General features: G+C 39.2%; 1 protein-coding gene across 1 annotated transcript; it reads left to right on the forward strand.

Moving 5' to 3' along the window:
- The first annotated feature begins 7,129 nt into the window (after positions 1-7,129).
- Positions 7,130-24,721, forward strand: LOC138617664 (carbohydrate sulfotransferase 15-like). Its single transcript, XM_069692839.1, has 8 exons — positions 7,130-7,144; positions 16,302-16,923; positions 17,766-18,105; positions 20,017-20,160; positions 21,114-21,270; positions 21,494-21,650; positions 24,041-24,188; positions 24,312-24,721. Exons 2-8 carry the CDS (start codon positions 16,459-16,461, stop codon positions 24,500-24,502), a joined length of 1,602 nt encoding a protein of 533 aa, XP_069548940.1. The 5' UTR covers positions 7,130-7,144; positions 16,302-16,458; the 3' UTR covers positions 24,503-24,721.
- Positions 24,722-26,542: the final 1,821 nt, after the last annotated feature.

Raw genomic sequence — 26,542 nt, forward strand, 5'->3', positions numbered from 1 at the left:
ATTTCTAACAATAAAAACAGCTCATCACACCCATAATTCACAAAGCAACACAACTCTTGAACCACACACTGGTCTACATGCAGAGCAGCTTTAAAGGCAGCAGTAAGGAATCAACAGATTGCTTTATAAGCCACAGTAGTTCAGATATTTGCACCTACACGCACAATGATACCACTGCATATTTGCTTTATACTGCTTTTTTCTCTGAGTAAAGTATGTGGGCTGTGGAGCCCTGTTTTGTGAACTCTGATGATTTTTTTTTTTTTTAATAAAACACCGAGTTCATTCATTTGAACATTAGAGAATATTTTGGAAAAGCAAATTTAACAGACACAAGATTATGTCGCTTAAAAATGAAAATTTCCCTCTTGGCTCTTTATCTTGAGTATCGGAACAGTGTGTCTAATTGGAGAGCAACCTTCCCCAAATCACTGAGAAAGTGCACTAATGAAGACAGCCCCAGGTTTTTCTATTAATGTTTAACTGCAGCCAGTTCTCTGTGAGCTTGTGTAAATTTTATTATATCATGCAGTAGAATCGCACTGGTTTTTAAACATCTGTAAATTTGTTGGGAACATTGCTGTCTTGCTGTGAGTAATATGGTGGGCCAAGAAAAAGAGAATGGCATAAAAAGCAAATGCTGGTCCAAGAGAGTTTGCAGACATCCTGCTTTTGCTTAAAGTTTTGCTTGACATCTTTCTTAGATGTTTTGTATTTCAGCTGCATTCACAGACGCAGCAGGGACCCGGGCAGCAGGAGATAAAAACTGATTTCTGCTGTGCCAAGCGGCAGTCAGTTGGCAGACGGAGCCGACTTGTAATGGTCTTTTAATCAGCTGTAGAAAGTGAAAGTCAGGCTGAGGTTTAAAGGGGGATGGGTCCTCCTGAGGTTTAGGGCTAAACCATTTGGGAATTCAGACGTGAGCTATACTGTACCGTCTCATCTCCAGGTCAGTTCAATGACAAACCAAAGAAGTCATAAAAACCTAAATCAGCCCATTACAGAGAACAGGAGTCACTGAACGCCAGCACATTTCTTATATTGCATAAAGAATATTTACATTATGATTGTAACACGAGCTGCTAAACTATTTAAAGGCTTGCAGATAAAACGCAAATTCCCTGACTGAGTAGACAGCTACTGTGCTTGAGACGTAAGAGAATGCCAAATGCTCGACAGTCCAAAAGCTCTCTTCTGTTTGCCTGCAGTCTGTCATCATTTTAGCTCTCTTCTCCAGCTGTTACCAATCATTAGGAAAAAAATGTAATGAAAATAAATTCCAAAGTGTTAAAAGTAAGTAAGTATCCTCTTTTCTGTATCCATAATTAAATCAGAGTTTCCATTTGGTGTAACAAATCCTTTTTTGACTGGATTTTGTCCTCGGATTTGCCTCGGGGAGAAGAATGCGGGAGAAAGTCAATATTTTTGTCTCATTCCGTCTGGTTTTGCCTTCGCTTATTGATTTGTTCCTTCTATGATGAACAATGTGGGTTTTGATAAAGCAATTTCTATACAGAAGTGAGAAAGTTTCCTGCGAGGGACATAAAATTCAAAGTGGCAAAACAGTTAAGGGAGCCCAAAAAAGTTCAGTGTGAGACTTCAAGATTAATCTCCGTTCAGGGGAAATATTTGGACAACTTCCCAGTTAGGGTTTTGCTCAAGACAGTCCGGAAATGGCACGCCAGTGTGAGCGATGTCTTCGACAAATCTGTGGCAGGCGATCCTGTTTAAGCTGGTGCATCTTCTCCCTTCCCCTCACAAATCTTTTGACTTCATGTGTTCTAATCTTTGCATACGGGCCAACGCAGACACGCTGATGTGATTACAAGACCATTGGCACAGAAATCAGGCAGCGGATGAAAACTGATTTTCCAGGGAAAAGGCTTGTGATTTAATCGCGAGAAAGATGAGGGGGGATTCCACATCCTTGAATCAACTTGAACTCCAAGTTGAATTCCACTAAAGCTGACATGAGTGTGTTTCCCATCATTACTCTATAGAGGAGGCTATTAATGATCCTCGTAACCCTGAGTCTTCAGTATAAAATCATTCTACTTTGCGATCAGCTTAGACCAGGTATTATTAGCTAAATCCTCGGATGAACGTCAAAAAGAAAGAGAGTTCTATCATAAATTTGGGTCCAGTTTGCTGGTCGTTGGGTCTAATACACACAATATCACCCGTCACTTTTATGCCTGTAATATTCAAATATATCTACTGCTGAAACCCGACACTACGCCTCTGCATATACTTTGATAAATTGCTTGGCAGATGTTCAAACCTGCCTCTCGCTAACGTTTTTCAGCCTTAATGAAGATAAAGCACAGTTTTTTGTGCTCAGTCTGTCTCGCCTACCGGCAGTGTCACTTCATAGTATTTCTCTTGTCTTGGGTTAATGGTAACATATGTAAAAAAAATTTGGTGTTATATATGGTTCTTCATATAAATTAGACCTGCTGATCAAATATGTTGTCAAAGCCAGCTTCTTTCAGCTTATAGTTTTAGCTCATGTCAAGTCCTTCCTTTCCTTGAAAGACCTGTAAAAGGCCACTTGTGATTTTATTACTTCCAGGCTAGAATATGGCAGTACTTTGTATGTTAGAATGGGCCTTAATAATACGTTTCATTTCATTTAATGTCTGTCCTTAATTTCTTCTTTTTGTATTTTGGTGGCCTAATTTGTTTGAATTGTGTCTGAAGTTGTGCAGCAATATGGTCAACATTATGTAGTATCTATGACATCAATTTAGATTGAGGCCTCATGTTAAAGTTTTCAGTGAGGCTACATAAAAATGAAACAAAAAAAAAAATATGAGTATTGATCAATAATCGGGATCTTCCTCTCACTGACGGTCTCTGTTTAACATTCACTTCACCTCTCCTGTTTCAAAACACTGCAGCTTCACCAGATGTGTTGTTTCACTGATATGATGCATTCAAAGGTCAGCCATGCTAATAACACAGAGGAGGACCGAGTGCTGCTAATTGCAGTCTGTCTCAAAGTCAAAGACCCATAGTGCAGGAAGAGAGCCACACACACACACACACACACACACACACACACACACACACACACACACACACACACACACACACACACACACACACACACACACACACACACACACACACACACACACACACACACACACACTATCATTACAGGACATTATCTCACTACGACTGCTGGGTGAACTAATGGTATTCTCATGAAATCTGTTGCTGCCGTTGGATTTGGAAAAGAGTTTCAACAGTCTGTCTGCCCCTCGCCTCTGTTTACTGATGAAATCTGAATGCATCTGTGCTGCATAGTAAACACTCCAAGGTGAGTTGACGTCTTTATATTTGACTCATAAACTTAATGCTGGATGGAAGCAGTCTGCAGAGAAGAAAATTTCAGCTTTAATGAGCTTTTCTTCCCTTCAAGGATTTCCAATAACGGTCTAAAAAAAACAACTTCCTCACCTTCTGGAGAATTTCTGCAGTGCTTTGAAGAATGTGTCAACTTTCCAGAGAGTAAAGAGGATGCTTTCAGGTTTGTGTTGTGTAATTTGGTGGATTGCACAATGTATGAGAATGCATGTGTTCAGATGTACTTCATATACATTTTAGGAGTGTGTTTGAATAATAGGGAAATACTGGGTAAGTGTAATCAATGAAGACACTGTAATATGAAGTCGTATAATGCTTAACATGTCAATGATACAAAATTAAATGCATTCCTATGAAGTTCAAAATACAAGTAAAATACTGCAAGCAAAGGATGACAAAGGCACAATTCCTAGTTCAAAAACCTGCCATAAGAGGATGACATTTTTAGGAAACAGTTGCAAATTTAGAAAACTAGTCATTTAGGGAGTAACATTGTTATGCATTTGGAGCAAGCAAAGACCTATAGGGACATCACCTGTTTTGAACCCGAGGACAATACGCCCGACCATCAAAAGCAGAAACCTGACTGCACCTCAGGCCTGTCAATCAAATAGATTCCCGCTTTTTGAGATAGACCTAAAAAAAAAAAAACGAGGAAGGAGTGACTTTAGTGAATGACACCATAATGACTTTTGGAAAATATTTAATGACTTTGTAATTCATGAGAGAAGTTGAATGGGAGTCTATGGAGCCGGGGATTTTTTTTGGAGCCAACCCATAGTGGCACTCGGTAGTATTTCAGTTTAAGGTATTTCCATGTTGGCCTAATTTTTTACACCCAGAAGCTACATCCACTTTTATATACATTCTATAATTTGGAGTCATGTTTGTATTCACCTGGCAAACTTAAATCCAATATGTGCTGTCTTTTAGCTCTGCATTTGGTCCCTACCAACTGTTAAAATGTTTGGCTTTTTAAATGCTGAATGATGAACTGTATTCGCCATGTAGTCCCCGAATATGTCTGTCTGAATTTTGGGGTTGTGCAGTGAGTGTTTAGAACTGTTTTGTTCAGTGTGGCCAAAAATGGTGCCAAAAGAATGAGGACAGTGAACTACAACAGTAACGTTGGGGTCATGTAGTTAAACACTGAGCTCAAACTGATCCAAAGTAAAATATCTCAACAAGTACAACATTTAGAATACTCTGCGTTACAGTCAAACCGGCCCGTTCTTTAGAGTCACTCTGCTAGTGTCTAAAAATACTTAAGACTAACTCTTTACAATACTGATGACATCACTTATAGGTGTGTTTGAATACGAGTATAACAATCAACATTAATCACTTCTGACTGTTTCAAACGGATCAAAACGGATTCAGTGATTGCAGAACTGCTGAACTCCATTCATGCACGGCTTGTGAATCTCCATGAGATGTGAATAAATCACAATCAATTTAACAGGAAGTAACAGCAATTAGACTCACACTCTCATGCATATGGATATTCTCTAAAGGGGAGGCAGTTTATTCAAAGGGGACTTTATCTTCTCATAGCAGCGTTAGGTTCTCAGGGCACGCTTTCATTTGTCAGAAATGAACCATCTTACCTCTTTAAAGTTGCAACCGGTGGGAGGTCCAAAGATAAACATCGTAGCGTCACTTCATTTCCCTCATTTGTCCTGTTTACCCCCCCGCATGAAACAGATGTCATGACGAATGGTAAGGGAGTTGGCTCTCAACAAGAGAATTAATTTCCTTCCTGTAAAGAAGAGGAAACACGTATTGACTTGAGAAGGCTCTATCTTGTGTGATATACAGTTTACTGAAAGGTTTTAATTTAATCACGAGAGTTTTTCAAAAGTAAATGGAGTTTTACATTTTAGGTAAATACATTAAAACACAAAATGGCAGCTTCTAGCAGAATCAAAGAAAACTGGTTTTGTTTCATTGTGTACCAAGATTAGAGACGCAGATGGAGGAACGCAATCAATAGATCAGAAAATATAAGCCACGTTTTGTTTTAAGCAAATAACACGTCAGTGATCTTACACTCAGTTCCCAGTGTATTAGGTACACATAGTTAAAACAAATGCAGAGTAATCTAACAGCTCTGAAATACATTTTACCTCCATCCCTCCAACTCACTAAAAGCACAAACTACATCCTCCAGTATGACCATATAGTTAAATCAACACCTCTCTGAACCACACTACTGCCAAAATAGACATTATTTTTTGGCAAAGTGTACCGAAGAAAACGCTGAATAGATGCACAGCAGTGTTCAGAATATGGTTATCTTTACATGACACATGTCTGTCCTGCTATTTCTGAGAAATGCGAAACACTGTTCACTGCGGTTAAAGTAGATGAGGCAGGTTGGGAGACAATTAGGTAATTTTCTTGAGAGAAAAGTGTAAAACAAAACACCCTCAGAACTTTTACTCATGGATAAATTTCATAAATGTGGTCTGTTTTTACATAAAAAAAAAAAAATTAAAAAAAAGATGATTACCATTCTCCCATATTTGTGTGGATCTGCAGATCAGTTTTGTTTCATTGGAGCTTGTGGTTTTATCATCAGTCCCACTGACTCCCACTCAACCAGAGTGAGTCATGACAACTAATGAAAAAATAATTTTAAAAAAATCATAAGAACATTATGACCTCGGTTAAATACCAATCATGATCACCTGTCCTGCACATGGCAGCTATTCCCGTAACAATAAAATAGATATTATATAACCGTGAAATGTCCCTGATTGCACAATATTACTGCCAGTCTTCCATAATAACAGGTTATCCTCGAGAGTAAAGCATAAAAACACATCAAATGAAAGTTTGTGAACGTTACACTTTTGAAGCTCACCTTCAAAAAGATACCTATCCCCCATATTGCTTTGTTGTTTTGTGTCAATATCCTTTCATATTCTTTTTCAAAATGGACAAGTGGTGAGCGTCCAACAGAGATTAAATAATAATATGGATTATATCAGTGAGTAGCCTACTACCAGACATGTCTGGTCTGTCCATGAAACTACAGACCGCTGGAGTTTCGTGAGGGCGTACTGCCTATTAAAACTTTGTCTTAAACACGATGCTACAGCTTTAATTAAAAAAAAATAAAAATAAAATAAAAATAAAAATAAAGGTTTTCCAACAGTAAATCAGTAACACGTGATGCATTTAGTGTCAGTTTGATCCAGGCTACCTAGATCGTTAATGCTTTACTTTCATCAAGTGTGTTTCTCGAATTAGGACAACTTTTAAAAGGAACTAATTAGGTGTGCTAGTTTCCATTTTGTTTGTCAATACAGCGACCAATAGGAGATCCTGTATCCAGAACCCTAAAGTTGGCAAAAAAAAATAAAAAATAAGCCGATATATTCTGATTTGGTCTTCGAGATATGCTGTTCATCATCACCGCACGTCAGACCTAATTAATAAAGGTATTTCGAGGTTAAGATGTACTGGATCTGCTGCTGGTGTTTCCTGCGCTGCTCCTCCCCTTTCTCTTCTCTCTCTTCACTGTTGCGCGCAGGAGAGCCGAGTCTGATGAAGACTCCGGAAAGTCTCGCCTTTCCGTGACCAAACCTGTCCGGCGGCTGTCAACATGAACACAGTTGATCCTGAGGATACTCCAACTGATCGTTTACTTCTCTTGACGTTTCATAGAGACACCTGCCGAGTCCCGTTGACTGCCTTTCCTGGTGGTTGCAGTGCGTCGTGAGCGGCTGCACCAGCGACGCTTGGGATAAACCGACTCAACTCCAATGTGGGTATCTTTGTTCAACTAGAGAATTACTGACAAAAAGATTGAGGAGAAGATGATGATGTTTTTGTTCGATCATTTAATAGTTAATTAACCTGATACTAAACATTGTTTTAATTCACCTAAAATCATTTTAACAGGAATGGTTTGGTAATCTAGTCGGACAACTTGAAAATAGAGTGGTATAACTGTGATTAGACAGCTCCTATATGCTATAATAGGCTACACTAAACTGAAACAGTAGAAAATACAGTGACAACACTGCATACAAACTGTTTAAGTGTCCGAAAATGAGCTATAATGTCCCTCAAAGTTAAGTTTGAGTCAAGGCTATGCAATGTTTAAAACTAACTGTCCTGCTGGTTAAATTGTCTGCCTCACTGAACAGCTGCAGAATATCTCTGTATCACCTCTCTGGGGGGTTGAGGACTCTTGGTGCACTAGAAGCTGAATCCGAAACAGGACTGTACTCAGAGGCAAAGATGAAATGTAAACATTTGTATACATGCTCCCAAAGTCAGGCGCTTATCTTGTAATTATCAATATGTTTATAGTAACATAACAAACCAGAGTTCTCTGTCGACATCTATTTGAGATCTCTGGCAAATTCCTCTAACTATGGGTTTTCTCATGCATCCAAGTAAACAAGCCATTAGGAGACTTGTGCATTTGGATTTCCAGCTCATCGCTGAGGTTTTGGTTTAAAGTCTGCAGCGAGATCTGCTCATGTGTGAGATGTATATCCCTGCATGACATTTAGTTTCTTTGCCTCCCAGTTCCAGGCTATTAAAGCGGCTGCAGCTCTGTTCAGAGTGCAGAGCGTGAGGTCCCGACAGGTAGGCAGATGACCTTTGGACAAACCCGCCTCTGTGGACCCTTAGCGCAGCTCTTAAATCAGTAAAGTTGCATTTTATTGTTTAATTTGAAGGGGACAGATTTGGATCTCAACAAGGAGGAGATGGATGTAGTGTCGGTATACAAGTTGTAGCACCTCTTCACAACCCCATAACTCTGAGCTAAATCCCTTCACGGCTGCTGCACCCAGCCCTGCAGTCTGCCTGGTCTGCTGTGCAGGAAGGTTTTAGGTTGCCCCCCGAATTTGCGGAACACATGTCTGGAGCTGCCGAGATGTCAAAGCCATGCTTCTTTTGGCAAGGGCCAGTGTTCGAAGGCTTAGGTAATGCCAGAAGTATGAGAGGGGAGAGGGAGAGTGAGCGACTTGTATCGTATTAGATTGTTTAGACTGGATTCTGGGGGTCCACCACAAATGGTAGAAAATGGTTCTGTAACAGAGCATTAGGAATGTGGGAGGACTACATGATACTGAAGTGTTTTGGCAACATCTCAGGGTTTCTATTTCAAGAATTGGTAGTTTTTAACCCAAGATGACAACAAGCCTTAGTAATGCACAATTGGCTTCGTGTTATTTCCAACAAGAGAACTGTTTTTGAGAGGATGATTCAGCGTAGTCAAACTTCTATCTGCATCTGTCACTCCTTTATTGTTCTGCTCTTGCTGTTGAGTAATTTTCCTGATGGATGAGATTTTTTCACAGGGATTTTTCTTTGACTTTTCCATCTGATGTGGTGTTGTTTGAACACTATTTTTTGTAGTCGTGGCGGAGAGATTTTCACTTCACTGCAGTTGATTTGAAAAAGTACTGTCCTTCGCTCCCTTAGATCTGAGCTGGTTGGTTGAATTTGTGTTACAACAAAACAAAAACAACATGGAAGAAGTAAAATTACTCAAATGTATCCATTCTGATGCATTTAATGAACTTGGCTATTCAGTGCATATTTTAAGGCACACTGTAGTGTGAGTAATCTGCCATAACCTTGGTTACTATGAAGTCAATTACATTTTTTTGTTTTTTTGCTTAAACACAAAATTAGCAGCATACACACTGTGGCCCTAAATCCAGTCCGAGTCACCAGCCAAGACAAATGTGTTCTGCAATGTATAACAGCATAATAATGTGGGATCAGGTAGTGCTCCAAGTATAATGTTGCCGCATAAGTCATGAGTCATTTCAAAGATATAATTATGCTCATGACACATAATAATTACAGTTGAAAAATAAAGGGTTAAATATGAGTATTTTCCACAGGTATGAACTTTTTATTTGAAGTATGTTGAGAGTGTCAAAAGATTTTGGTTCACAAGAGTTAAATAATAATACAAAATTCCAACTAATACAATCAAGCTGCTGCATGTCTTGTTCCAACATTTTGTGTATGCAGACGGTATTAACAGCACTGTCCTCACACACAGTCAACAGCAGTTAAAGGCAGATGAACAGCGCCAACAGGTTCTGTCTTCACGCGTTTTTCTTCAGAATAATCAACAGATAAAGGTGAGGTCACAACTCAAGAAGAGACATGTCGGATTCAATGAGAACACAAAGCCTCTGTTACAAAATCTTCTGCTTCTTCTGTTATTCAGGTGAATCAACAGGAATAATTGGATCAGGCAGAATAATTACTCTGCTTAGGTTTCACTGTGATCAAACTACAATTAAGATTTTTTTTTTAACTTAAATTTGAATTCTAGGAATAAACAGAATTGGGTTAAACTGAAACTTTAATGGAACCCTTTGAAACAGGTTTATTAGTGATGGGTATGGAAAGACACTGCAGACTGGTCTCTGTTAACAGTGAGGAGCCAACAGGTCCTTTAATCTGTTCTCTGATATAACCTGTAGGGGCAGCTTTACAGAGATGAGATGTTAAAAGTCATCAAATACATCACCCTGTTATGGACAGTGCTGTAGTCAAGTTTTGCTTAGGTTGAGGAAAAGATCTGGTTTTTGTTAAGATTAGGACTTTACTAAAGTTAGAGGACCTTTGTCAGCAATATACATGTGGTCACTGTTAGTTTGGCTCCACCTGCCTATCGCTCATAGCTTCAGTCTTTGTTGTGATGATAGTCTGGAAACCCTGTTTGCATTAAGGCTTGTTCAGCCACTCTAGCGGGAGGACCAATCAGTGACCAGTGGGGGACCAAGTGGTTAATGAAGTCGAGCGTTTGTTTCGAAATTTAGTTCAAATAAGTGCGGCAGTGGTGGAGCTAGATTAAGTGAGTTGTAGCAACACCAACAAATACTGAGCAAATACTGCAAGTCATTTACTGACAGGATGTTGTGCAATGCTCACATTGAGAGAGGCTTGGTGAGTTTTGCTGCACAACCTACGTCACATGAAGGTCAATACAGATTGGTCAAAGGCTGCTCCAATAGTTTCAGAATTAATACGATGTCAATACTAATTAGGATGTAACAAATGGAAACAATCCCTAATGGAGTGTGGCCAAACCCTATCTATTCACAGTGAATTTCGGTCTGGTAATACCAGGCTGGGTCAGTGTTATGGAACAGTAAAAAAAAAAAGAAAAAAAAAAGTTTCAAACAGGAAACAAAAACAGTTCAGTGTTTTGTTGACCCATCCATCCACCCACCCTGACCTCCTCCCTGTGTGGACTGTTTGGCTCTATAACAAGGTCACTTCACCTCCCTCCTTTCCTTCCGCTATAATTACAACAGACACAACAGAAATTTGTCACTTGAACACAAACACGTGTTGATGATTGATGCTGTCTCACATGACTGCACTTAACAATAATGATAACAATAACGTAACTGGTGGTAAGGCTTGTCATACCTCTTTTTGTATAAAAGACTGTCCTTTGGGAGGAGAATGCCTCCAACCTTCTTTGCTTTCGGTCTAAAAGTGGTATAATACAAACACACACACTCCCCAAAACCTGGAAAGCTGTGAAAGCTTGATTTTTTTTCTTTGGTATTTGATGAGCACTTATCATTAGCAGGCACAGGCCACCATCTTGATGCAAGGCTTTTGCTCACCAGTTCTCTCAGTTCAGAGGCTGACATCCTGCCTTTATTTTGACCTCCAGAACCTGTTTTAGTTTTTTTTTCTGTGCAATGAGAAATTAATACTAACATTTCAGGTCATCCAAAGGAAAAGTGGTGCAGATAAGATTGCAAAACTGTTTACAACCTGCCTGAAGAGCTGAACACTTTTTTCTTGCCCTTTCACAGCGTAAGGGTCACATCCCAGAGCTCAACAATCAATATAATGCTCTCAATGTTATCAGTCAATAGATGCAATGGCCAGACCTCTGAAAATAAGTCCTAAATTGTAATAAACAGGAATTACCCGTTATAAGTGACAAAGACTGGACTGCCCACCCAGACTGACCTCAGATCCTCCATCTGTCTTCAGCACTGCACGCTCTTCCTCCTTGCACTCATTAAACAGTAGGTAATGTTTCAGATGTTCTATATTTACTATCAATGTCACATTGGTTTTAAAGTTCTGCTGAAGCAAACCATGTGTTGCCATAAAAAAAACACATGCATGCAGATATATACACCGACATGCGTCTACAAATGCAAAATTTAACTGAAGACCACATCTGCACTCCAGATGTCAAGGTATGCGGTGGTGAAATAAGCAGTTTAATTCTCTTTTTTTTTTAGCATGCGTCTGTTTTGTTTAGACTGTACTATTGTTTCAACAGCCTGCTTATTTAACAGATTAAGGAGTCAAATTCCTGCGAGGGCAAAATCATTCGCAAGTGACAGAAAATCAACCCGCTCCTTTTCTTGTCTTTCGGTGGGAAGTGAAAAGGAAAGGGAGAAACAGTCCAGCACGATGAGGTGGATTAAGCCCGTTTCCTGAATATTTGTGCTCTCAGGGCATTTTTAGATTTCCTGCAAAGATTTCAGCCATAATCTGACTGTGAAAAGGGGCTCAGAAAGAAACAAACCTCATATCAGAGTACCTCCCAGCAGGAAGTAATTGTTATTTTCTTTCCTTCAAATTACTTTGACTTTTGACTTCTTTTTCATCTGTATAGAGAAAGTTGTATTATCCCCAGTTTGGTATCCCATCCATCTTTGTTTGACTTCCTGATCAGCAGTCTTATTTCCTTTTGTGGCATCAGACTGTTCTTGTGCCTCCCATTTCCCCACTGTTGGGATTCAGCCAAGTTCCAGTCACAGAGTGTACTGTAAGGTCAGGATGTGCTTACACAGTTATAAACATGGAGACGTGATTAAAATATGTTTCAGGAGAGGCGAGAATATTTGAGTGTGCCGAGTGCCGGCTCTTGGAATGGCTCTCTTACTGATTTTGTGGTCACAGATGGTCCTCTTGTCTTAACATTCGGTTAAGCTCTATTGGATACACTCATATTACTGATGTCATACAGAGCCATACATCTGCAAACAGCATGCTGCAGTTTTGTCTGTGTAGGAGCTCTGTGGGAATGCTGATTATCATTTGCCGTTTAGTTGGTGTTTTTGCAGCACAAAATGAGTTGTGTCTGATTGGCATTGAGGGTTGATGGAGATGGAAAAATGAGAGGGTGCAAGACGGGGAAGCAGTGTCTAATGTGTGTACAAGTGTGCATAGTATATATTTGCATGTTTGCAGGGTTTTACACTCCTGGTCCTAATGACCAAACCTGCACCAAATGCAACACCTGAAACAAATTTGTATGATGATTATAGTTTGAGAGAAATAATTGTTCACTTTTTTCCAATTTAACAGCTGTGCAAGGTTAGAAAATAATCATCCATTTGTCTATTTTACAGCCACAAGTTATAGAGTGGACCTGCATCACTAATAACATGTTTTTACATATTACCTAAAAAAAAGAAAAAAAAGAATCACAATTGCCTTTATGAGTAAACTTCAAACTGAGGGTAAAGCAGTATCATTTCCAAAGTGAAGAAACTCATTTCTTCTCTGCTGAAATATTTCAACACCGAATACATAGAAAAGATCATTAATTCTCTAGGGTCCATGAATGTCCCAGCCAGCAGGAAATCTCGTCTGCTGGTGTTGCAATATAATGATTTGGTCCAAAGTGTGGAGCGGTCTGTACAACTATGACCAGAAACCTGCTGCCATAGCTACTTTGTTGTGCACTAACAATGTTAGCATGATAACTTGCGATCCTAAGATGTGGACATGTTAAACACTTAATATTGTCATTTTGAGAGTTTTAGCATGCAGACGCTAGCATTTAGCTCAAAGGGCTTTAGTAGTCTCACTAGCATTTCTGCACTTCTTATGCAAGTCACACTACATGAGTGTAGCCCTGATTTTTCAATTGCAAACCGTTTTTAGAGATTAGCACCAAAAGCCCCAGATAAGAGACAAATATAGTTCAGTTTTACTTCAAAAAATGTGCCTCTTCAATGCAGTCTCGCACATGGTATTACATCATTTTTGATTTAGATAATCTGATAAATTCACAGTGTAAACAATCGGGACACTTTACAAACAAGATGAGTAATAACCCAGTCTGGCTTCAATTCCAGAGGCGTCTTGACATTTTGTGCACTTAGGACAACAAAGGCATCAAATGCAATGATGAATGCAGGTTTTTATTTTGAGTCATCAGGATTTTGATGGTGGGGTTTCACCACAGTCAATCCCACCTGCTGTTAGCTTCCTGCCATAGATCGATTTTTAGACCAGAGGTCTAAAGGCTGTCTCTACTGCTCGTTCTCACACTGTTTTTCTCATATCTGCTGCTTCACTCCTCCACTCTCTGCTTTACCCTTGACTCTCACTGTCCTCTTTATGCTGTCACATTTCCTAATCTCTCTCTTCTCTCACACTTTGAAAGTTTGCCCTAACCAGACATGAATCTTTCAATGGAATAATAGATTATTAGATCCGGGGAACAGAGATGATAACAGTTACCTATGTTTGTAGAAATAAAGATGTGCAGAGGCATGAAAAAAATTAGACTAGGGAACAGTAGAATTCATTAATATAACACTTTTCAAAACACAGATAGAAAGAATGTTACACGTCATTAAAAAGCATAAAAACAACTCGGTATCAGAAGCACCATTCACTTATACCTTCAACTATTAACTACTGTATCAGAGTTGCATTTAGCGAGTGCCGTCATTGGCGTTTTAAATAGCTCACCTGTGTCTACTGATATTTCATTAAATGAGGCCCATAACACTTCCAGAGGGATCAAAAATACGTTATTTTCCCAATCCAGCAGCAACACACGCAGACTTGCAGATATCGACATCCATTCCTGTTAAGTCTGCAAGGGCTCAGAGCTGTCCCATTATGAAATCAGCAAGAGTGCGAGGACTTTCTTTTTTCACTTCTGAACCCCTTGGTGCACATATTCATCAAATGGGTACTGATGCGGACTTTGCTTGAGCAACCCATGATTTATAGGATTGTTGCACATTTAAACAGGGATAAACTGAAGAGAGTGTGCATCAAAGAAAGAAAAAAAGGAGATCGCCAGAACACATTTTCATGTACAAAGGCCACACTCTAGCACTGTTTGTGTGAATTGAGTATCCTGCAATAATTTGACTTGGGATTTCTGAATTGAGAGAGTTGGGAAACTCCCTAGAAACAGTCTAAAATATTTTCAATTTCAAAGCAGCAGATGCCAGAATATCTTCTGTTCTTAGGTATTTGTCAACCTACAAAAACACTGGATCCTACACGTCCCATAATGCAGCTTGGCAAGTGTTGTTCATTCAACTCTTCCCGTCTAAATGCCGACTTCATTCAAACTCTGTACCACCAGTCTGCAATGCAGGCTTTCTCTTAACACTTTGTAAGCCCAGGTTGACATAATCAAAATTTTATTGATTTGGAAAAGCTCCCTCCCGAAGACATGACTGAATAGATTTTACAGGCTGCACAGCAATCCTCCAACTGAGAAAACAGAATGCCATTGGTGGAGTGCCCCTTTAAAGTGGTCTTACCACTGCATTGCCATTTGACTGTTTTGCATATAAACAAAGCATTAATAACAAAATTGCACTGCTTGAAACACTTGAGTTTTGGCCTTGCGATCCCAGAAGTACTCTTACTCAACAGAACCAATAATCTGACAACCTCTTCAGGTGTCGATCTAGTTCACAGCATGACTCATTGGATTTGGTGTTAGTGTTGACACAACAAGGATAAGCGTGCTCTACAGTTATGGTTGACCTGCTAGTAACTTCTGTGTGTAGCTGCACTATCTCTGCAATAAAGCCACTTTTCAACTGCCGGTATTGGCGCTACACTGCTTTTGGTACTATGCTGGTACCAGCTACTTTTCTTGATTTCGTTTCCAATTGCAATTGGTGCAATTGTTCCCCGTCGGTGTACATTGCTACAATAGCGATACCATGTGAAACTATCATCACATCCTCAATGCAAAACACACACACACTTGAGAGTTCTCTCGTTTACTTACAGTGGTCAAATATTTTTGCTGGACTTGTTTTATTGGTTTAATTACTTGCTGGGAACAAAATCAAGCTCTGAGGTGGGAGCGCCTTTCTTTATACTCCTTTAATGCACCTTTAATAATGTAAGCGTGAACAGGTTGACTTGCATAATGTTATTGCGGCTGCATTTTAACAGGCCCTGTTGTGCAGTAAAGAAAATAAACTGTAAATTGTCCTTTGGTAGAACTGGTGCAGGATTTCATTCCCTGTTCTGGTGGGACTGTTAAATCTCACAAGCTCAGCAACAATAGAAAAAGAAAAACGCTTTGGCTCAAGCAAGTGTCAGAGAAGTGATTTTATTAGCACACCACCCTTGAAATAATAATGCCTACTTTTTGTTCATTCATGTAGTGTGAAAAGAAAGCATAATGCGTGCACTTGCCATACTACGTGTCCACCTGTATCAATACTTAACTTGGTTCTCTGTGAAAAAAACTGTGCTCATGAAAAGAACACTTCCATGTTAACAAAACAAAGCTCTCTGTGGGCTTTTAACTCTCAGAGAATAACTGTGTGTTTTTGGTTTTGAATTATAGAGTAACTATTATTCTGACCTTGAAGGTCTCTTGGTAGAGCTTGTCTTTGCATGCACTGTAGATCCCTCACCACAAAGCAAGGGATCTCCATACAGCAGACCACACACATTTTGCAGCTGACCTCAAACCTTTTCAAGGTGAATCCTCTTATAGAAGGGAGTATAGTTTGATACCCCAGAGAGGCTACAAAGTTCCATCAAATACACCGATATTACACACCACTTTCCTTGGTATTATGAGAGACGACTGAAATACTTCAAAGGAAACTTCGCTGCTGCTCTTTGGGTGAAAAGCCGCATGTCGTGTTTTAACAACTGTTTCTCTTTTACAGAAGGCCCTATGGAAGACTGCGGAATGCGTTAGAAATGAAGACAAATGATGACCTGGAGGTTCATAACGCAACCTCCTGTAGGTGAAACCTGAACTTTATTTTGGGGGATAATTTCCTGGCTCCATTTTCTACATGACGACTTTGCTTCCATGTCAGTATGTCACAATCAGACTGCAAATATGGGATCAACCCCCAGACAGACCACAGTTACAGCCTCCACAGCTTGCCTATGGCTGAAAACTATGGGAAAAGGTCTATCGGGACGCTTTTTGACTTCCGCCACACAAACTTTCCTGAAAACCAGGACGTCAAGTGCGTCCCCTTGTTGTTTTTAACCAACCTGCAGCGCATCTCTAAAGTCAAAGTGGTTAGTTTCCTCCTGGGTTTGACGCTGACGTTCCTCATCATGGCTTCCTATATTTTGATGTGGGACAAGAAGGGACTTTTGTTCACTTCCTCACCCTATCAGCTCAGACCTGTGGTCAGCACAGCAGTAGCAAAGGTTTCTACTAAAAATAATTTAATAGACATGAAACTGCTGGTGAAGATCATCAGCTCCAAACAGGAATACACACCCAGGAAGGTGCCTGATGAAAAGGACGTCGTCGAAACAGACTCCCGTGTAAGTCAATGGAAATATGATCTGACTCATTTTTGCTATACATTATGGCAAACATACACGCGCAAGTAATAATTCAGTCTACACTTAAAAATATTTGTACTTGACCACTTTATTTTTTTTGTTGACAAAAGTGAATCGCTCACACTGATAAATAACAAGTGACTTATAATCAGCCCTGTAGTAAATGCCTGTTTGGTGAAACTCGTAATGACCAGTCTTTGCTTGCCACACTCTGACTAAGGGCTGCAAAGGGTTTACTGACCGCTGTTACTATGTGCTAATGCAGTTCACCTGTGTTTAGTGTATGTTCTCATCATATGTTTCCATACAACACATCCTTTTGCAGCATTTTTGGAAAGAGCATCAGCAATTCGGGTAGTTACACTGTAAATCACAATTACAAAAGTCAAAAACAGAAGAGAGTCAACAAGATGAATACCAATTATTAGTATGGATATCTTACCAAAAGCAAGAAAAAAAAAAAGATGTCACTAGCAGTTGTACATAAAGGGTAAGTACAGTAGGTGATGATACATCAGTCGAAAAGCTGCAAAATTATATCACATGGCTTTAAAATATGGATGTTGTGATAGGGTTCATGTCACTTGAACTTGATGTAAATTACATAAATTAAAAGGTGAAAAAAAAGCTGCTTTTCACTGAGAAAAGGTCACCTTTACACCCATTTAGGATGACTTCTGCCATAAAAGCTGCAAGATTAGCAAAGATGACATTTCACCCCTGAGAATCATGATTTACCAAAAGGTTGCAGAGTATTATTTATTATCTTTGTCATTTTTCCATTACTGTGTTGCCTAATTTCATTTTGTTCCTCTCTGCAGATGTTCTCAGTAATTCCTCGCCGCTTCTTGCCCGGTATCAAGAGCCCCTGCTGGTATGAAGAGTTCTCCAGTGAACTCGGCACAGATCCATACAGGAGAAACCTCTTCACTCTGCGCTCAAAGACTTTCAAGACTGTGTGTGACCACCTGAGGACGAGCTTCCACCGGCACTTACACCACAGAAATGGCAAACACTTTCGCTTGCGCTGTTTGCCGTATTTCTATATCATTGGCCAGCCAAAGTGTGGCACAACAGACTTGTTTCACAGACTGCTGCTGCATCCAGAGGTCCAATTCAACACCATGAAGGAGCCGCACTGGTGGACCAGGAAACGCTTTGGTGAGTTATTAGGAAGTTTATAGCGTCTTAAAATTGCTTTGAGAATGCTTGTGGGGGCAAAATGATGGATTAAAGGGTCATTTCAGGTGATAATCGAACGCAGACAAAGGGCAAACAGATGGTACAAAATATGCTGTGATGTCCACAGTAGTGCATTATACATAATCACATGTTTGCAGCATCGCTGTCCTGTGAGAACCATGGACCTAAAAAACAAAAATTATTATTATTATTATTATTTTTTAAATCAACCAGCTCAGAAAACATCTCTTTTTCAGCTTTATGATGGTGCATTTTTCAAATAATCCAAGTGGGTTTTTAAATCATGTTTAACTAAAGTAGAAGGATTTCCTAAACCCATAAAGGAACATTTAATCCTTCAGTTCATCAGAAAAATTCAACTTAAATATCACCAAATTTGGAGATATACATGTTTTTACTGGACCCAAAGGGTATGTGAATTGTAATGTGAAAAACAACTACTGACTAAACCTGTCAGACAAATGTAGTGAAGTAGAAAATACAACATTTCTCTGAAATGGAGTGGAAATTTAAAGTAGCATTAAATAGAAAGTAAAGTAAAAGTGCTTTAAATGTGTATTTAAGTACAGTACTTGGGTCAATTTGCTTAGTTTCACCACAGCCTTTTTAAAAATAATGAACAGATACAAGATAGGGTTAAGTATGGAACCGTTTCTTGTCTGCGGAAAGTAACTTCCTGAAGCCGTGTGGTCACTTCGAGGTTGCCAGGTAACCAGAAGAAACTGCAGGAAGTCACTAACCATGGCTAAGAAATGATCCCGCAACAACATTCATTACAACCACCTCATTAAAGCACAACTTGTATTCACACTTGAGTTTTTGTACATATTAAATATATAACCTGTATTGTGTTAATTTGTGAGTTTAAGCTGCAGGCTTTACAATTGTGACAAAAGTTTCCTGAGACAGTTTCAACAAAAATAAAATGGTCATAATAGTAGTTACAAATCATCCAACTTTCTGCAAGAAATTGAATAAGCATATTTCCCAAAATGTCAAAACACTCCTTCAACAGGACATTGAGCCTCACTCCTCATTGCTTATACCGCATGAACTACAGCAAAAATGCAAGCAGTTGACTCAGTTGCCAATTTATATCAACATGCTTCTCATAAGCAATAAAGCAACCAGTCCTTATTATATATTTTTGGAGGTGATGACTCCCAAAAGTACCGCAAGGTCTCCTACTCCAAGGTCTCTTTCCAATCATCCCATTTGAACTTTCACAAATTTTATGATCGAGTCCATATTTCTGCTCTCCGGTTGTGAATTTACTTTCAGTCTTGGCAGAATGATGTTCTTCTGCACCAAACATAGAACTGTGATTCAGAATTCAGGACCAGAATTCATAGCGACGATTTCTAGCAGAAGTACAAAAAATGTCCCAACGTAGTAATAAACTGCGAAGCTAAAACGCAAACTGAAGCCGAGCTACGACTGCTGACTGTAACACAAGACCTGCTGCAGCTGCTTCACAATTAAAGGCCTCATTAATTCTCTTCCCTGGAGAGCTTTTACTGTAAGCCTCCAACAGGAAGTGCTGTATATTATATATGTAAATCACTGCAACACCTTCAGTCAGTAATACATAATAAATACATTAAGCAGTTCTGATGTTTTTAAGAAAATATTGCACAAGTTCTGTATCGTATATATTTGTGCTTCCAACTACTGTACAAAATGAAGTCAAATTATTTTCATATTGATGTGGAGGACTTAAAACTCTACTGATTATTCTCCAGTGGAGGTAAAAAAAAACATGTTGAGTGTGTTCTCAAAACGTACACAATTCATGAAATAAATTTGACGGAAAAGCAGTCTATAAATGAGTATATAATGAGTGTTATTTTGTTGTACTGCGGGGTCCAGGCTACATCCGTTTTAAAGATGGCTTCCAGGAAAGTTTCCCTGTGGAAGATTACCTGGATCTGTTTGACTTGGCCGCTCACAACATACAGGAGGGAATCAGTGGAAATTCATCTGGAGACCACCGCGCAGGGCAGCTCATAACAGGTGAGCACATGTGAAAGTGTTTGCGTGTGTTCGTGTGGGCGGGGATGATTTGGTATTGTTAGCGTCCATTGTGCAGCCGATGGAAGAATCTTTTGCCTTTGTACTTTTTTATTTTGTATCTTCTGAGAGACTTTGAACAGCCAAACAATCGGACCCTGACCACGATTCAAATATCTCGTCTCTTTTTCCTTTATTGTCGGGCCTTGTTCAGTTTCAGTGGATTTCCCACAAACGGCTCTCACCTCAGAATCACCACGGTGCTCATGAGAAGAGCCGGAGGGGAATACGGCTCACATTATTTGTGATATTTTGTGGTCTGAAATGGACAGCGCGGTGTCTTTAGAAGTCTACACAGAAACTCAAACGCCTCCGGGCACTGTCACAACTGCCTTCATTCACTCTTCATTCTGTTACATGTTGTGATTCAAAGTTTGATTGGTTGAAAACTTCATCCGACCGAGAGACAGTGGGGAAGAGATTACTCACGTTCAATAGAAAAATAACATGTTTTGAAGTAGTATTGCAGTAAGGTAGGTGCTATTGATTTTTTTGAAGGGCAATCAGCACCAAGTTGATATTAAATATTACATTTAACATTTGTTTTCTACAGTCGCTTCTTTGAAAACATGAAGCAATATATTTTTTGTTGAATCGGGTTTGCATGCTGAAATAAAAAAGTCATTTAGATTTTGTGTGCATAAACTCACGACAATAGCATATTTTTTAAATCTAAAAAGTTGGAACTACTACTTGCAAAGATGTTCAGGTATAGATTTACATAGCATGATGCTCACAGTTAAAGAAGGTGTTTATTAGCGACATCTCTTGCATATTTTGGTCCTAAAATTCAGCTCAACCATTCCACATTACGCTCAGGTATCTGCACTACTTGTTGCATTTTACATGAACTGTTGTTACCCACAGTGATACTAAGACTGTCAATGTCTTCACAGGTGAAGCCAGTGCATCCACAATGTGGGACAACCAAGCCTGGAGCTATCTCCACAGTTACAGGGAGGAGACAGAGCCACCCTTCCTGGCCCAGGACTTCATCCACACAGTCCAACCTGGTGCCAAAATCATCATCATGCTCAGAGATCCAGTCGAGAGGTACAAAGAAATTAATGTCCACATCTGCTTGTACAGACAATGTTGTGATTTTCTGTGGTTAAACAAATTCTAACAGCTTTGATTGCTTTTAAAAGGGCTTTCCTGTGATCTGCCTTTGCTGCAGAACGTATTTGTTTTGAATAAGAATTCCTACTGTCCCATCCAGCAAAATGTCTTTTCCTACTTCCAACTGGCTAAAAACTGTGTTGTACTCCGTTGCCAGGCTTTACTCCGACTACTTGTACTTTAAGATGGCCAACAAGTCAGCCGAGGACTTCCATCAGAAGGTCATAGAGTCTGTGCAGTTGTTTCAGTCCTGTCTGTTTGAGAAGTCCCTCCGTTCCTGTGTCTACAACACCAGCCTCTCCAACGTCATGCCGGTCAGTTGAAAAGATATTCTCACTTTTAACTACCCAAGTATAATTACAGTTTTCATTTTTTTTAAATGAATTTCTACCCGCCTTCACTTGTAAACAAATTCCGATTCAAACTGTATTGATCCCAAAAAGGGCAGTTCATTTGCAGCTTACCTAGTCCTACACACAATTTTAAAACTGGCACGCAAGTAGTATAGTCATATGTCAGGTGCAACAGAACAACATATTAATGTCAATGCAAGGAAAGAGCAGCATTATCTAACCATGGTCAATAGAATTTTAAATGCACACTGACAGCATTTAGTAGCCTGACAGCAGAATAGATAAAAGACAGAGTTGTGATTTGTTCTACTACATTGAAGTGATTCTCACTCTGCTGGGAAAATATGACCAACTTGCTGCCCAGACTCACTGCAGACCCTTCAGCATGCAGTATATCCTATCACGCAGGGCTCTCTCAGGAGTAAGCTGTGTTATGACTTCCGTCTGTCGGTCACTCCTAATCACAACATGTAGGTGACAACACTGTTATCTTGGGAGATTTACTGCAGTAAAAGCAGCAATCAGCTCAGCCTGAAACCACTGGAAGAGAAACACAATCCGTCTCGGACAAAAATGTGCAGAAAAACAACCTCAGATCCTTTTTTTACTCGAATCTTCTGTTACGGATGAGATGGAGATGAGGGTCTGTTAAGTCACTCTGCTGTGAATCAAGGCACAGTAACAGCGTTTTGGCAGGAGGTGATGAACTGTGGCGCCCTCCTGAGGACTTTGTGAATCTGGATTAAATCCTAAACTGTCTCACTTCATTTTAAAATTCAACAAACAGCAATCATGAAGACAACTTTAAAGTCACTAAATTATGAGTATGAACATGTAGGTGACATTACTTTGTTTTACAATTTGAAGTATTTGCTTGCTCTATTCATAGAGTATTGTCCATCATATCCTGAGCTGGTTTGTTTCAAGCTGTGAAAGCTGTTTCAGTCAAAACAGTTTGTTTGTGTTTGGCAGTAACTGTTGTGATTTTTTTTTTTTTTAAACATATTCCCTTTACTTTGCCAACAATTTTGCAGATTCTTTATGGTCTGACCTTGACACAGTTTTTGTATCAGTTTTGAAGCTTGAGAGTCTGAGCACAACACACACAAAAAAGAAAGGAGTTTAGGGCATTATTTTTGTTGATTAATGCACAAATGATTTGGTCTTTTTCAACCCAGTGAACAGTTTTCTCATCCATCCATTATCTATACCCGCTTATCCTGAACAGGGTCAAGGGCAATGTCAATGCATTGTTTTGTCATGTTGCTTTAAAAGCTCATGTATCAAAGTATCCTTTGCAGTCCTCTTTTACAGTGGACAAATTCTTCTAACTGCGATTTAACCTGTTATCATTGTTGTACAGAGCTTTGTCATTGTTTAGTTACTTTAAAGTGGAAAAGTATGGCTTGATAGAGTCTATATTTTAATCATTGGCTGAAAACCACCTATCCAAATTCACAGCATGTATATATGGGTCTGACTATTGTCTATAGGAAATTGTTGGCAGTTGTTGCCTCCTAGTGGAGCAGCTTTAACCAAACAGTATGTGCCAAAACTCCATCGCTGCAACTACATTGAGAAAAAAAAAATGCTTGTCTTCAACATAAGTCACTACCAACACTAGACACTGATTGGTCTGCCCTTCATAGTGGGTATGAGAACGTGAATGCAAGCAGGGTGTCCAGACTGTAATCACTGCAAAGAAAACTGAAGCTGTGAGCCAGGCTAACGAACCCCATGACAAAAAAACAAAACCAACATGTTAGTGCATTATATTTTTTCCTAACCCGTCTGTGGCACTCAACTTAAAGCCTGTTCTTTCAACTGAAGATGTAAATATTGAAGATACTTTTATTATATAAAAAGGATACATTATTTCCTAAACAAGCTGGCTGTTTTTTTGTGTGCAATTATCAACAACAGTAGGGTGGTGTGTGTGTGTGTGTGTGTGTGTGTGTGTGTGTGTGTGTGTGTGTGTGTGTGTGTGTGTGTGTGTGTGAGACTCAAAACGAACTAGAATATTCAACATAATAAAGGAAAATGTCACAGTGCTGCAGCGTGGCTCATTGGTGCATTTTTTTTTAAACAGTCTGTGGCACAGATGAACAAGCTACATCAGGCTCTTGATGTATGTTTCTATTTATTAGATTCGTTTACAAAAAAATACCAGCTGTGTCCTGAGGTTTACATTATTTTATCTACCATTTGTGTTGTCTTTGACAAAACAACCTCACAACAAGCCATTTAAAGACCGTTCGTTCATGATTAATTGATAGCCGAGATTGAAAGTTTACTCTAATCTCCACAAGGGACCCATCATGTTGATTTGTTTTGACATTTTCCCCAAACAGGTGAGACTAAATCTGGGGATGTACATCGTCTTCTTACTGGACTGGCTGACAGTTATCCACAGGGAGCAGATTCTAGTTCTTCGACTGGAGGACTACGCTGCCAACCTCAAAGTCACAATCAAGAAAGTCTTTGATTTTCTCAGTGTGGGTAAGTGTCCAAAAAGATGACATTCTCTTTGTACGTTCATATCTTTTAAATACTGAAAAGAGCCTGTATCTTCCCGGCTGTGTATTTACCTGGTTACTTTTGCCTTGACTTACCATTTTGCAGGTCCTCTGTCGGAGCAGGTGGAGGCAGCAGTGTCCAAACGGCCCATGTCCAACACTCGGCGGACAGCAGACAGGAATCTTGGTCCCATGCTTCCGGCCACCAGAGACCTCCTCAGCAAATTTCACCAGCCCTTCAACCACAAACTGGCCAGAGTGCTGAACAACAAGGCCTACCTCTGGAGTGACACCTGAAGGGAAGATAGCATAAAGGATGTGAAAAATCAGGATATGACGCAAAAAGCGGGAAGGACAACAGAAATTAATCTACAATAGAAAAACTCAGTTGTGTATTGAATTATATGAAGCTCTGAATACGTGTATGGGTCTTATTTGCGATATTTATTTACTTTTGAAAGAATGTGAGTGACTCATCAAGATCATAATAGAATAAACTTTGCGTTTTAATTTCAAGCCTCATTGTGTTGAAAAAACCATTTTATTGCAGTGAGTTCACAAAATGCTCCATTACAATCAATTCATTAATCTACACCACTGAAAAAAGATTGAATTTATGACTCAAAAAGCTGGAGTGAACAGCATGTGGTAATGATATCATGATTTTAACATGTTTTTTAGATTGAGAAACCTCTCCTGTCCCATTTTTTTTTATTGTTTATTTCTCCTAAATAATAGCTGGAAAAAGACACACAACAGTATTTGTACTTGTAACATTAGAGGTCAGAGAGTCTAAGAGAAAGTCAGCAGTCCACTGACACTCCCTTAATGACAGGGATAAATGTTTTTTTAAGGACTATTGTGTGATTTTGAAAATCTTGTAGCACTGGTTTGTGCAGAGAGTCCAGCTGAGATATTTCAAAGCCGCCACTTGGTGGATTAAAAGCTCTTAAACCTCAGTCAGTCAGTACAAACTGTTCAAACTGAAATACTAGTGGAAAAATTCTAACCTATCAATTACTTATCAAACAATAATACAAAACATCTTCAGACTATTGTTTGCCTGAAGCATAAACTGACTTTGGGTTTTGACCCAGCAGACTGAACATGCAGTTTACATGCATAAAATTTAATTTTCTGCATGTAAAATACATGAAATACAGACAGTGTGGAATAAAGTTTATAACAACCTTAAAGCTACTGTAGGGGATATTAAAGGGGCATGTGGATGGTAAATTGTTAAAATCATAAAAATAGCAGCAGAGAGCAAATTGTTTTTACATAGAAGTTAGACATCATGTTCATATTCAGGATTTAATCACAAGAGGGCACTAAAACACAGACAAATAGCTCAACATCCAGACGGCCTGTAACATAGCCCTACAGTTACTGTGATATCTCACAGTGTTATAGGACTTTTTATTGCATACATGCAAACATTGCTTGGTGCATTAATCAAACGGTCTTGGCTCAGAATACAGGACCCAAAAGCACAACACCAAATATACCAAACCAAAAGGATGAGAACCAGAGGAGAGTGAGTCTACAGTAACAGCCAACCAGAAGACATGAGCCAAATTAACACAATCCCGGTAATCATAATAATTATGGATATTTACAGCAGGGCTGTAGCCTGCCGTACCCAGACACAAATTAACTGTGTGAATACAGTATCAGTAGAAAACTGAAGCTGTGAGCAACAGCCTTGCGGAGGCATGCAGGCTAGCAGGGCTGAGCAAAATGGAGGAACATCAAATATCACATTATTTTACAACAAATATCTCAATATTGACATTACTGTAGGGGAGACTATCGGTGATTTCACAAAATATTTAGACAGTGACATTTTTGATAATTAATCATCAGTATTGGATATAATGACTAAGTGGGTAAAGGCATATAATAGAGCATCCAGAACAGTCTGCTAAGTACAGACAGCGACATCACTTTACTGTAATGCAGCCTTTAAAACTAGGAAAAGACAACACTTGTGCTATATCACGACATTATAACTAAAATCTAACAGTATATCTAGTATGGTATCATAAAATAAATTTGGAGAGGTAAAGTATTTGGTGTGTAGACTTTTCTACTGAGAGGCAACCTAAATGCATTTCCTCGAAAACACAGTCATTCCCTGACTTTTTGTTTGCATCATACCTCATGGTAATGTTGGGTTGATTTATTCTGTTATGCTATCATGAAACACTAATTTCCTTAAGAATTGTTAAATATAGGTCATTTATTTTATTTGAGCAGAAGAGTCAAGAAATTTGCAAATCATTACGCTTCCTCTTCATTCCCGTGTTCACCAGCGCTCTTGTTTCTGTCATGGGA

The sequence above is a fragment of the Brachyistius frenatus genome, unplaced genomic scaffold (genome assembly GCF_029030835.1).
Source record: "Brachyistius frenatus isolate BFR_SWC_R1_liver_20210118 unplaced genomic scaffold, ASM2903083v1 Contig_13, whole genome shotgun sequence".
In the NCBI taxonomy this organism is placed as follows: domain Eukaryota; kingdom Metazoa; phylum Chordata; class Actinopteri; family Embiotocidae; genus Brachyistius; species Brachyistius frenatus.

Excerpts from the sequence above, each read along its gene's own strand:
- LOC138617664 (XM_069692839.1), top strand. The coding sequence starts at position 16,459 with ATGTCACAATCAGACTGCAAATATGGGATCAACCCCCAGACAGACCAC. Across the intron at positions 21,271-21,493 it reads CTCAGAGATCCAGTCGAGAG|GCTTTACTCCGACTACTTGT; the intron begins GTACAAAGAAAT and ends CTCCGTTGCCAG. Across the intron at positions 24,189-24,311 it reads CTTTGATTTTCTCAGTGTGG|GTCCTCTGTCGGAGCAGGTG; the intron begins GTAAGTGTCCAA and ends ACCATTTTGCAG.